Below are 13,569 nucleotides of genomic sequence, written 5' to 3'. Positions count from 1 at the left end.
GCAACATGAGTTTCCGTTGAACAGAAAAAGGGGCAGCAAATTCTCTTAAGAGGTGAGAGGGAAAGCCCCCCCCTGCCCGTGATACCTCTAAGCCCAGCTGTGTTTCTGAAGCCTGAGAAAGTTCCTGCCCCACGTGTTCCAGCTCTTTCTCAAAATCTGAACTGTTCTGACGTTCCATTTGCTCAGAGGCAAACCTGACACTCTGCCAAAACTCATGCAGCGTGGAGTTGCCGATGCAAAAATGGTGGCTTGGAACTCTTTGCATGTATGAAAATGCCCTTCCCTTGATCTTGATGGGCCCTGACCATGCAGCTGGAGGAGCAGTATAACTGTTAGATCTGCTCCACCATGCCCTACAATGCAAAACAAATGTTTTCCAGTCATGGTGTTAGATTTTAATGATATGAAAAAGGTATTAAAGAAGGCAGAAGAAAGTAGCAGACAAAAAGGCTTAAAGAAGAAAGAGAGCTTCTCCCAAATGTGTGTCGTTGAGATTAGTAAGAAGGTCTAAGCAAGTGAGTCTCTATGGAAGCAATGGCAACCAGCCTCTCAAGGGCTCCTTGGAGGCCTCTCTCAGTCTAATCCAGTAGCCAAGTCCAGACACAGACAAAGGGATTCTTTTCAAAGCTTTATTCCTCTTTTCCAACTTAACAACTCTACCGTTAGCAACTAGATCTGAGCAGCAGAGTACCTATGCCCCAAGTTGGAACAGTTGGTCCCCGTTTGAAAGGGAATCACTGGCAGACCCCTGAACTTAAGGACTAGGGAGAGTCCCTCCCCTTTTCCCTTGGATCCTCTGGGCGCAACCGTTGTTTGCACGCCAACCGGGCACTACGCCTCCTTTCTGCCTCCTTTCTGCGCCCTCCATTTGGCGCCACTCTCTGCGTCGGCATCACGCGTCCATCAAGTCTGCTTCCTGCGCTTTGTCACTCCCAGGACTGCTATCTAAGCTAGGAATGCTGGTGGGAGGAATCTCCATCAGCTGTTGACCCTGGGAAAGAGGAGTGCACTCCTCTCCCAGGAGCGACTGCTCTTCCTCAGAATCAGAACTACTCTGGGATTCTATGGGCTCAGTGTCCACCCTGACACAGCCTAACTTGCAGAGAAGACAAGTAAAGAGTTAAAGCTGGTGCATGGCACAGAGAGTTTGAAACATGACCTGCAGAATAGGCAAGCGAAAAGATAAGTATGCCTGTTACAAGAGGGGGGCTATAGCAGCCATAAAAAGGGGCAAAGCCCCCCTATGAAGCTTTGACAAAAATATTACCCACTAGAAGCGGACAATTAAAATAAAAAAGGCTTTTCTTAAATTGAAGCAAGCCTTGATATCACCACCTGCTCTAGCCTTATCAGACCCCAGATCATGAAATTTTTAGATGCCTTGATGAAGCCAAAAGAAGTAGCTATGGTGCAAGTGAGAGCACATGAAAAGAGTGCCATTCCTGAAAAAAGGAAAAGGCAATGCTGGCAGCCGCCCTGGGTGGAAATATAAACCGCAGCTTGAGAGCACAGAAGTGATGGGGGGGGCAGAAGAAAGGAAAGGGCCGACCGGGGCTTGATCAATGTGCGTATTGTCAAGAGAAGAGACATTGGAAGAAAGATTGTCCAGAGTTGAAGGAGAAGAGAAAGGAGACTCATCCCGAAGGCCGCCAAATGGGAGGATCCCATGGTAAAGGTAAGCGTTGGTGGCAGAGACGGTGAGGCCCTAGTAGATACTGGAGCCACGTTTTCTATGATCCCTGTGAAGCCCTCTCTGCCTAAAGAAAGTGGAAAGCATGTGACTGTAGAAGGAATTAAAAAAGAACTAGATTGCCTGTATGTAAGCCCCTCCTCATGAAGACTGGAAATAACATACTGGAACATGCCTTTGTAGTTTCACCCTCATGCCCTGTTGCCATCTTGGGACAAGATTTGTTGACAAAACTGAAATCTTCTTCCATGATTATCAGATTGTAGTACAGCTACCAGTAAAGCAGGGCTCAAATGATCAGATGGCCCTTCAGGCAATCGAGATTGTGTCAGAGGCCAAAGGGACTGAGATTTTAGAGAATGTTGATCCATGTGTGTGGGCAGACAGAACCCCTGCCTGAGCAAATGCATAACACCAGTTAAAATCTTCTTTTAAAAGGGAGAGAGCCCTGTGTGCGTGAGGCAGTATCCTCTGAAGAAAGCCACCCGGGCAGGCTTGAAGCCGCTCATTGAGAAGTTCAAAAAATTATGGTTGGCTAATAGAGGGCTCATCTCCCTTTAACACCCCAATTTTGGGTGTGCCCAAGGCGGATGGCACCTCCTTCAGGTTGGACCAAGACCTGAGTTGTTGTTGTTCAGTCGTTAAGCCATGTCCGACTCTTCGTGACCCCATGGACCATAGCACACCAGGCCTTCCTGTCCTCCAAGACCTGAGAGCAGTGGCTAATTGCCCTTTGTGCCTCAAAAACAATCCAAAGATGTTTGAGCCCCCAGCTCAAATGAAAAGTCGTCCATGGGCCTATTATCCTTTTCAGAGACTTCAAACTGACTTTTCAGAGTTGCCCCAGACTCATGGTTATCGGTACCTGCTAGTAATAATAAAACCAATTGACTGCACCGCGCAGACGGTAGCCAAGATCCTGTTAAAAAGTAATCCCTAGGCTCTTGCTACCTAAAGAGACTGAATCAAGTCAGGGGCCCCATTCTGTTGGACAAGTGATGCAAGTGGCCCAGGCATAACAAATTAACTAGAAGCTACACCTAGGGATGTACGAAAGTCACTTACCTTTTCGCAGCTTGGCTTCGCGGTGGGGGGGGAGGCACTTCGCTTCTCCCCCCGAAGTTCAGGCGAGGGGGGGGAGGCATCCCGCCTCGCCCGGCCGAAATTCAGGCTGGGGGGGAGGTGCCCCGTCCCTCGCCACCGAAATTCTGGCTGGGGGGGAGCGCCCCGTCTTCCCGGCCGTGAAAGTTCTTCTTCCGGGAAGAGCGAGGAAGTAAAAAAAAAAAAAAATAACACGTGATAGGCTACGTAAAGATTTACATAGCCTATCACAGCTAGATTTTTCAGTCAGCCATGAATGGCTACGTAAATCATTACGTAGCCTATCACGGCTGACGTGGGGGGAAAAAAGCACGTACGCAAATGGCGGCGCCCATGGGCTCCGCCATTTGCGTTGCTTATTTGGGCAGGGGTAGTCTACGTAAATATTTACGTAGACTACGGCGAAAATAAGGGCAACGCTATTTGTGTTGCCCTTATTTTCGCCGTAGTCTACGTAAATATTAACAATCACAACGTAATTGTAAATATTACGTTGTGATTGCTTACGTATTTCCTCCATGGGGGGAATCCTTCCGTTGCTTCTGCCGTACTCTCGCCATTGTGGATTGCCTTGGCCAGAACTTTTCCACTATTTTCGTAATTATTTACGTATTTTTTTTCATTGCTTCCCGAAATATGTTTCCCGCCTTCTGTGCGCTCCCCCACTGTCTTGTTTTCTCGGACAGGGACAGGGACTGTGGTTTTATTAATTTCTGTGTATTTGTACTTGATGATCCTCACGTTTACTGGTCTTGTTAACCTAACCGCCTCACAATAAAAAAAAAAATGGGGCTGCAGCTCCGCTTCCGCAAAATCTGTCATCAACTTCCTGCTAACTTCCTGAATGTCGTCTGCATTTGCGCTTGCGTCTGCGTGGGGATTTGTGGGTGGAGTTCTGTGGTGTGGTGGTGGTGGTGTGTTAGTGGTGGTGCTTGCTTATTATTGGATTTCCTGTTGTTTGTTCACTGTTGTGGTTTTGTCTGGTCTGTGTGTGTGTGTGTGTAGTTGTGCATTGTGGTGTTTTTGTCCGGTTTGGTCTGTGTGTGTGTGTAGTTAAGTGGTGGTTGTGCGCGTGGCTGTCTTGGTGTGTGTGTGTGTTTGTGTGCAAAATGGCTGCACCAGTGCGTGGCAGGAGGTGGGACCATGAGGAGACCAAGGCCCTCCTCATCAACATTAAGCGCAGCGAGGCGGTGGCAGTGCTGTTTGGCAGCTCCTCCTGCCGCAATGAACTTTATTGGGTCCAGATAAAGAGGAGGATGGAGCAAGCGGGCAACTATCGCACAGTTGGACAATTGAGGTCCAAATGGAAGGCGCTCAAGCAGTCCTTCGTCAGAGAGGGGATTGCTGCTGCCGAGCGGAGGGCACCGCTGTCCAACCCCCCCGCCTACTACTGGCGCATCTGCAGAGTGTGGGTCCAAGCAGGCCGGCCCCCATTTTTGCAGAGGTATATGCCTGGTAAGTTATAGTTATCCCATCATCAAGCTCAACTAAATATGAAGACAAGGATGTGTACCGAAAATGAAGCTTTGAGGTCTCATGCAGAAACAAACAAACCCTGACATTTTTAGCCTGCAATCCTATGCTTCCTGAACTTGGACAGAAAAAGGTCCCATCATCTTCCGGCCACTTTGGCTGGTTGAAGAAGGGATGCTGGGAACTGCATTGTTTTTCCCTGTACAACCACATGCATAGGATTATGCGGGCCTGGCTACTTCAACTCATATTACACACTGACACGCTGTCCATTTCCAGGGAAATGCTGCTGCTGCCGGTCTCTGCAGTGCACACAGGGGGACTGGCACCAGCCCAGCAGCAACAGGGCCAGCCTCTTGGTGTGTGCACGTCATCCTTCTTCGTCTAGTGATTGCTGGATTTTTGCACCCCACCCACCCCATCTTTCTACCAAGACATTGGCACTCAAGTCAACTCATGAGCAAGTGTTCATCTGAGAGCTTGGAGATCTGGGTATAGTCCACTCAGCCATGGAAGCTCGCTGGGTGACTTTGGCCCAGTCAGAAAGCCGCAGCCTACCTCAGTGTTGTTGTTGTGAGCATTAAATGGAGAGGAAGAGGCTAATGTGAGCCGCCTTGGGTTCCTTGCGCTAGGAAAAAAGGTGGCATTTATGCAACGCAGCAACAGAATAAATAAATACCATGGCATTGCAAATGTAGAAGTGGGGTGACTAGAAGTGCAATCCTGTGCATGTTTACAGAAGTCCAACAGTCCCCATCACACCAAAACTGTCAGTACTGTATGATCTGCCTCCCTAATTATCCCCTCATCATTAGACCTTGTGGTGGGAGGACAGAATCAGTGGTCCTTATGGTAGTGGGGATGGTGACAGACAGATCAATCAGTGACTGTGGTTTTGTTCACTCACCACATATATAAAGGCATTCATTCTGTTACTGTGACATCCCACAGCTGCGCATCGTGCCTTGCTGGCGGAGGAGGCACTGAGGGCCGCAGAGAGGGAGAGGAGAGAGGAGGAGGAAGAGGAAGAGAAGGAGGAGGAAGAGGAGGAGGAGGAGGAGATCGAAGAGCCAGCAGCAAGAGGAGCAGCATCTGTGGAGGAAGGCCACCCTTCTTCCACAGATGAAGCCCCTCCTCTTGTGCTCCTGAGGCGTCTCTTGACAGATGTCCGGAGGCTCAGCAGGACCTGTAAGTAGTGCTACAGAATGGCACCTGACCTGAGCTAACAACTCTGCCTGCAAGATGCATATTACCATTGTGCTTTATTCTTCTCTTTCTACACACAGGTGACGACCTTCAAAGAAGGGTGGAGGCCATCGAGCGGGAACTGCATCCTCCTCCGAACTGAGGCCTGCAGCCAGCCAGCCCAACGTTGCAATTGTTTCTGTGTTTTGTTTTGATCTGTTCTGTTTGTATATTAAGTTCTTTCTAAAAATAAGGTAACAATCCTTGGTTCAAGTCCACAGATATAATTTTTTAAATCTAGATCATTGTACACAATGATCTCTGTGTTTGCTTATTGTTAACCGCAACAAGAATGCCTCCCCAGAATCCCGGCCAAACAAGCCCAGCTGCTGTAAGCTTCCCTCGTAGGGAGATGGTCAGTCAGCATCCCTGATGTTATGAATGAGTGCATTCAAGACGAGGCTGGACAGCCATCTGCCAGGGATGCTCTGACTTGGACACCTGCATTGAGCAGGGGGTTGGACTCGATGGCTTTGTAGGCCCCTTCTGACCCTATGATTCTGTGGCTCTATGATTCTATGAAGTATGCTTTGTTTTACGTGGAGGTGCATATCACATACATGTAAACTGGACGCATACCAGAGGGATCCTTTCACATAGAACTCTCGGTGCTTAGGAAAACCCAAAAGCTGAGGGAGTCCAGGGAGAGACCACAACAAGGTCTTTGAAAGCAATTCCTTGATTTATGAAAGAATTTTAAATGAATTAAAAGCACACATCAACATCAAGAGAATTAGAACTATACATACATTTGGGGAATCAGAATCATATTTCATTCAGAGGGGTAAAGATACACATATACAGTCGATAGCGGAGTACACTGGGATGCACAGAGAACTCTGTGTGTGTGTGTAGTAGGGATGTACGCTGTTGCATAGTCCGCCACACACAGTCGGGCAGCGCAACTGGACTCTGCATGTGAGGTATTATAAAGCTCCGCCACATATCGCCAGTGCTTTGGGCTCTGCCCAGGCCAGACAGGGACTGCAGGTTTGGACAAAGTTCTGAGGGACACCTCAGTGTGACCACACTCACAAATTATATCATTCTGCCTCATTCTCCCTCAGAACTCTGGCTCACATTAGCAGCAGTGTCATCATCCCAGGGGTCCTCCTCGTCACTTGATGACTGCTCTACTCTGCTGACAGCTGGTGGTGGTGGAGGGAGGTGCTGCTTGGGAATCCATTCCCTATTGGAGCGTATGAAGGCAAGGGTGGAGACATGTTCCGGTGTGAGTCTGCTTCGGTGGGTGGTGACAATGTTGCCTGTGGTGGAGAAAAGCCTTTCAGAGGCCACACTCGAGGGAGGGCAAGATAGATGCCAAATGGCGACTTTGGTCAGATTTGGCCAAACGCCACGTTTTGTCTCCCAGTATAGGAGAGGATCACTCTCTGGGCTGCTCTGTGTTCCTGAGAAACTCTCTCTTGAATAACCTTCAAGTTCCCGGACAGCCACATCATAGGCTGATGCTTTCCTGGCTGCTTTGGCACATTCCCCCTGCCTGCGCCCACTTACACCAAGCTCCACTGCCATTGAGGAGTAAAAGCTGAACTTGAGACAAGATGCCCCTGTGTCTGACTCTGTTGGTGGTGCAGCTGCTGTGGCGTCATCATTGCCCCTCCTGCTGGTGATGGTGCTACTGCTGCAGATATTGTCTTCAGGGGAGGTAGTAGTCCTACTAGCCTCACCCAGCTCCTTCTCATCCAGCCCATCTCTCTGGAAGCACTCCATGACTTTCTCTGTCAAATATGTTTTTACACTTTGGAAGTCAGGGTTGTCGTTTGGAGGCTCCGCACTTGTTGAGCTATCCCTGAACCGTGGTTCAAGGAACGCAGCAGCAATGTATTTCATGTCCCCCCTGATCGAAGTTATGTGTTTGTTGGTGCCCAGCTCCTGCAGAAGGAATTCTGCAAGCCTAACTGCAGGATTGGGGAATAATTCCCTGCCTCCAGCACTGGTGCGCTCACAAATCTCAGAATGGCGTTTTCTCAGCACCCCCCCTATGATCCTTAGCACAGGTAGCACTTGGCCCAGTGTGGCATAGTCTGCACTCAGTACCGCTGTCAAGGGCTCCGTGGCGGCCTCTCTCAGTCTAATCTAGTAGCCAAGTCCAGACGCAGACAAAGGGATTCTTTTCAAAGCTTTATTCTTCTTTTACACCTTAACAACTCTACAGGTAGCAACTAGATCTGAGCAGCAGCATCCCTATGCCCTAAGTTGGAACAGGTGGTCCCCATTTGAAAGGCAATTACTGGCAGACCCCTGAATATAAGGACTAGGGAGAATCCCTCCCCTTTTCCCTTGGATCCTCTGGGCGCAACCGTTCTTTGAGCGTGAACCATCTGGCGCCTCTCTCTGTGTCTGTGCCGCGCATCCCCCCCAGTCTGCTATCTGTGCTGAGTCACTCCCTGGACTGCTTTCTAAACTAGGAATGTGGGTGGGAGAAACCTCTGTCAGCTGTTGGTCCTGGGAAAAAAGGAGCGCGCTCCTCTCCCGAAGGAGCGACTGCTCTTCCTCAGCATCAGAACTACTCTGGGATTCTATGGGCTCAGTGTCCACCCTGACAACTGCTGTGCATTCATCAAAAATTTTTAAAATGTCCACCAGGTCTTGCATCCAGAGCCACTGATGTGGTGTGACAAAAAATTTGGAGTGGTGTTGCTTCTCAGTGATGTAGTCGTTTATAGCTGATCTCTGCTCACAGAGTCTCTGAAGCATATGCAATGTGCTGTTCCAGCGTGTGCACACATCCAAAATGAATTTGTGTTCTGGAAGGCCACGACTACGTTGGATGGTGCCAATTGCCTCCATTGCTGAGCAGGACTGCCTGAAGTGGGTGCAAATGGATCGGGCCACCTTAAGTAGCTTGCCAATTTTTGGGGAGGCGTTGCTCAATCCAGAACGCACCACAAGGTTCAAACAGTGCGCAACGCACGGAACGTGGTTTAGCCGTGCAATGCGGGCTGCTTTTAGGTAGTTTGAGGCATTGTCTGTTGCTACACAGCCCACTGTTAGATTTAAGGGGGCCAACCAGGACTGAACAACACCACTGATGCTGCTGCTGACGTTTTCCGCTGTGTGTGTCCCTGAGAGCATTGTGAGGGACAATGTCGCTGTTCTACGAGTCAGTCGGCTGCTCGCACTGATGGATACCCAGTGCGCGGTGACACACAGGTAAGACTTTGTTTGGTTACTTGTCCATGTGTCACTCGTTAAATGTACACTTCCTCCAACTGCACATTTCAAATCCTGTTGGAGTACCCGTCTGATTGCAGAAGCCAGGGCTGGAATGGCTACGCCACTAATGGAGTGACGAGAGGGGACATCCCACTGAGGGCACAATCTCTTCATGAAGCGCACAAAGTCTTCATCTTCCACCAGGGAGAAGGGACGCATACGTGCTGCAATGGCCACTGTCAGGAGGTGGGCCCACAGTCGTGCCTGGGCGCTGTCAGAGGGGAATTTCTGTGTCAGCGCGAGGCATTTCTCCAGTGACACCTGCCTCTTAGCGAAGCTGCCTTCTGTGCCCTTCCCACCCAGACCACTTTGCGTGAGGTCTTTGGAAGATGAGGCAAAGAACTTGGCGGTACTGTTCTTTTTGGATGGTTGTGGCTTCCCGTTGCTATCTTTGGGCACAAGAAGCGGATGATGCACCTCCATGAGTCGCCTCATGGCAGACGTGCCCACTCGTGGACAGCCCCCTTCTTTTCCTAGCCGCACACGGCTTCGACAAATATCGCACATCACGACATAGCGGTCGTTCTCTGCATATTTGAAGATGCGCCACACATAGGAGCTCACCCTGCCACCACCATTTCTTCTTTGGGGAATGGGGGTTTCGGTTCCAGATGAGGGGGCATCGGGAGCTGCAAGTTTCCGCTCATCTGTGGATGGTGTTGTTGATGGCGCTGACCAGTGCTTGGCAGGGGACGTTTGTTCCTGAGGTTTGGGATTGCTCCCACAGAACCCAGAAGGCTGGAAGTGGAGAACAGAGTCAGACCCAGTCTCAGCAGGGGCATCATTGATATAGAAGGGCTCCTCATCATCTTCGCTGTCCGGATCACTGATGACGCTAAGTCCTCCGGCCTTTTTTTCAAAATCACCTGAGCCGCCGCCCACGAGGTGATCATCAGCAGGCAGCTGTGGACCTGGTTCACCTGTCCCACCTCCGCTGTCGGATGCAGGGAGGACGGTTGTGGGCGTCTCTGTAAAGATTCAAAATACGTAGAAGCAGAGTTTCATGAGAAATGCGACTTTTACACATGAGTAATAGCCAAGCGAATAAAACTGTGTTGTTGTAGCAATCTATGAAACATAGCTTGGAATTGTGATCAATCAACATGACACAAGGTGCAGATGTAAGCTACTACTGCACTAGCTAGCACTGCGAAAACACATTACACAAGGTGCAAGAAAAATGTACTGTACAGACTTCGAAACTCAACGAGAGTTATCTAAACGTGTCCTCACTGGTGAAAACATGAAAAGCATGGGGGAGGAGATAACTGGCTCCCTTGCAAGGTCCACTCCTTTCATCAGCTCTATTATACCATTGTGTGGGACTCATCCCCCACAGGGCTGGCCCAATGCGTTTTGCTTCCTGAGGCAAAGGGTAAAATGGCACCCCTCCATCCTACATAGGGCGATAGCTGAATCTTACTTGAACAGTGACAATGGGAGAGCCTCTTCCACCACACCAGAGGACAGCAAGCTGGCTGAGGAGCTGCAAGGCAGTCTGAGGAGCAGCCACAGTTCTGTGCCACAACACCTCGCTGCTACCTAACGATAGGGCTGGTCCTGACCTGAGCACATACTTGGCAAATCCCACCGCCTTTTTCCGGGGTGCATTTGTGGAAGGGATGGGGGAGAATTTCTCCCCGAAACTTCGGGGGGCCGAGTGCCAACGTATTCAGCCCCCCAAAGTAGTTTCAGGGAGAAATTCTCCGCCCCCCTGCCCCCCCCGGGATGGGACTTACCTTTCCCGAATGTCCCTCCCGGCGGCGGGTCCCGGCGGCGGTTCGGCAGGTCTTCGACAGGGGCAGAGGCGGCAGCCAGTCTTTCAACCGGCTGCCGCCGCCGCCATTCCAATAAAAGTAAAAAAACAACAACGCCCCCGTGATAGGCTACGTGACGATTATCGTAGCCTATCACGGCTAGATTTGCAAAGTCAGCCATGATAGGCTACGTAAATCGTCACGTAGCCTATCACGGATGACTTTAAAAAAAAAAAGCGCGTACGGCTAATGGCAGCACCCATAGGGAGCCGCCATTCGTGTTCCATATTTGGTCGCTGTAGTCTACGTAAAGATTACGTAGACTACGGCAAAAGTAAGGGCAACGCTATTTGCGTTGCCCTTATTTTCGCCGTAGTCTATGTAAAGATTTACGTAGACTACAGCGACCAAATAAGGAACGCGAATGGCGGCTCCCTATGGGGGCCACCATTTGCGTATGCGCTTTTTTTTTTTTTTAAGTCAGCCGTGATAGGCTACGTGACGGTTAACGTAGCCTATCACGGCTGACTTTGCAGATCTAGCTGGGATAGGCTACGTTAATCGTCACGTAGCCTATCACGGGGGCGTTTTTTTGTTTTTTTGTTAACTTTTTATTTTGCGGCCGGGCGAGGCGAGGCACCTCCTCCCCGGCCTGAATTTCGGCCGGGCAAGGCGGGAAGCCTCCCCCCTGGCCTGAATTTCGGCTGGGCGAGGAGGGAAACCTCCCCCTCCGGCCTGAACTTTGGGGGGAGCAGTGAAGCGCCTCCCCCCCACCGCGAAGCAAGCTGCGAGACCAGGTAAGTGGCTTTCGTGCACCCCTAATTTGTGGTCCCCCGGGAGCAGTGCCTGATTAGTCAGACCCTGTTTTTGTAGTAGCCATATCGGGGGTCAGACTAAAGGGACTAAATAAGTCTCTTCTGCAACATTTTAAAAACCATCCTCAGAAATGTAAGTGCTTAATCAATTCACATCGCAGCTCTAGTTTAAAGAGATCAAGGCCAAACAAGACAGCAAACTATGATGAATGGCTTTGGAAACAAGCGAGCACCAAACACTGAAGTGTTTTCCCACCGAAAAGGTGTATCGTTTGAGAAAGTATTGCAGTTCTTTTAAAGACTTGGGGTTTTCTTTAGTACTGGAGCACCATGTAACATTTAAATAATATGAAATATGTTCACAGCAATGAATATGAATGAATGTAAAATAGTCGTGTATGTTTTGTTGTGTTGAAGAAGAAGATCCCTTACCCAAATGGTCCCCTCCAAAGGTTTTGGACTTCAACTCCCACCAGGCCCAGCCGGCATGACCAATGGTCAATAATGCTGGGAGATGTAGCACAAAACCTCTGGAAGGCTGCAGGTTGCAGAAGGCTAATGTAGGGACTATTCAAATATTCGAAGATATTTATTTGTATCCAGATATTTACAAGCACCTGTGATGACAGAGTCTTACCAGATTCATCCTTTGGAATGAGGTAGATATCTTGACTTTCATCCTGCCGCTGTAGAGTCTCCTTGGGAACATTTTCATCCGCTTTGGAGACACTGCCCTTCCGCTCACCATCCAAGAACATTCTTCCTCTTCCTCTGGAGTTGTGGCCAGCTGTGCCTGTGCCACTTTCTGTAGCAGAAATTGGTGGTGTGCGCTGCTGATGGGTGCGGGGTGGACTGGGGCTGGGGCTGCTGTCGCTGCTGGTCACACCTTGGGCTTCCTCCGCTTCCAGCTCATTATTAAAATACCGCTGAAATGCAACCTCAGCGGTGTATGTTCTCGCCGGGCGTCCACGCCTCTTTTGAGTGCCGGATTGACCACGGGTTCCTCTTTTCTCCATGTTCATGTCTCTGGGCAGAAGGAGACATAAATGCATGTGGCAAAGCTGAAATCATGTGAACAGCCTACAATCGCAGATATAGTGCAGTGCAGAAGTAGTTACCCACCAATCCAGCCATCCAATGCTAACTAAATAGGGGCATATTGTACAGCAGACTAGGCTGAAAAGCCCAGGACGGAGGATGTGGTCCATCCATGCCCAGGAGGATGGGGGATGGAATCCTTGCCTTGCCTTGCAGACTAGACTAGCAATAGCAATGGCTGCTGGAGCATGCCTTCCCCCCCCCCAGGCCAGTCCCCCCCTCCCCCCACCCCAGCCCACATAGGCAGGCACATGGATTAACCCTGGAAAGCCCAGGAGGATGGGGGATGGAATCCTTGCCTTGCAGACTAGCAATGGCTGCTGCCTGGAGCATGGCTTCCCACCCACCCAGGCCAGGCCAGGCCAGTCTCCCCCCGCCCCAGAAAGAAATACATAGGCAGGCACATGGGTTAATCCTGGAAAGCCCAGGAGGATGGGGGATGGAATCCTTGCCTTGCAGACTAGCAATGGCTGCTGCCTGGAGCATGGCTTCCCGCCCACCCAGGCCAGGCCAGGCCAGTCCCCCCCTCCCCCCGCCCCAGAAAGAAATACATAGGCAGGCACATGGGTTAATCCTGGAAAGCCCAGGAGGATGGGGGATGGAATCCTTGCCTTGCAGACTAGCAATGGCTGCTGCCTGGAGCATGGCTTCCCGCCCACCCAGGCCAGGCCAGGCCAGTCCCCCCCCTCCCCCCGCCCCAGAAAGAAATACATAGGCAGGCACATGGGTTAATCCTGGAAAGCCCAGGAGGATGGGGGATGGAATCCTTGCCTTGCAGACTAGCAATGGCTGCTGCCTGGAGCATGCCTTCCCCCCCCCCAGGCCAGTCCCCCCAACCCAACCCACTCAGAAATACATAGGCAGGCACATGGATTAATCCTGGAAAGCCCAGGAGGATGGGGGATGGAGTCCTTGCAGGATGCCTTCCCACCCAGTTCCCCCTGCTCCTCCATCTCACCCCAAAATCACTAAGCATAGGGGCACATTCAGGTAAAGTAAACATACCTTCACTGTAATAAAGGTTGAACTGCAGTGCCGTAGAACGTGGGGATGCAGAGAAACACACTCCTTGCAGCAGCTGGGACGGACACTCTGTCTGCAGCAGCGGCGCCTGTTCTAGTCTGTCTGGACTATGGAGTCTGGCTGGAGCAAG

At 50.5% G+C, this 13,569-nt stretch overlaps 1 protein-coding gene across 1 annotated transcript; it reads right to left on the bottom strand.

Annotated features, from left to right (window-relative positions):
* Positions 1-6,266: 6,266 nt before the first annotated feature.
* On the bottom strand, positions 6,267-12,598 carry LOC146334099 (zinc finger BED domain-containing protein 4-like). The gene is made up of 2 exons (XM_084825247.1): positions 11,956-12,598; positions 6,267-9,714 (listed from the first exon to the last, which is right to left on the bottom strand). Exons 1-2 carry the CDS (start codon positions 12,368-12,370, stop codon positions 7,715-7,717), a joined length of 2,415 nt encoding a protein of 804 aa, XP_084681373.1. The 5' UTR covers positions 12,371-12,598; the 3' UTR covers positions 6,267-7,714.
* Between the last annotated feature and the right edge of the window lie 971 nt (positions 12,599-13,569).

This window comes from Heloderma suspectum, chromosome W (genome assembly GCF_057233095.1).
Source record: "Heloderma suspectum isolate Gila_16-S chromosome W, 16-S_ref, whole genome shotgun sequence".
Classification (NCBI taxonomy): domain Eukaryota; kingdom Metazoa; phylum Chordata; class Lepidosauria; order Squamata; family Helodermatidae; genus Heloderma; species Heloderma suspectum.
This window is presented reverse-complemented; position numbering and strand designations above follow the sequence as displayed.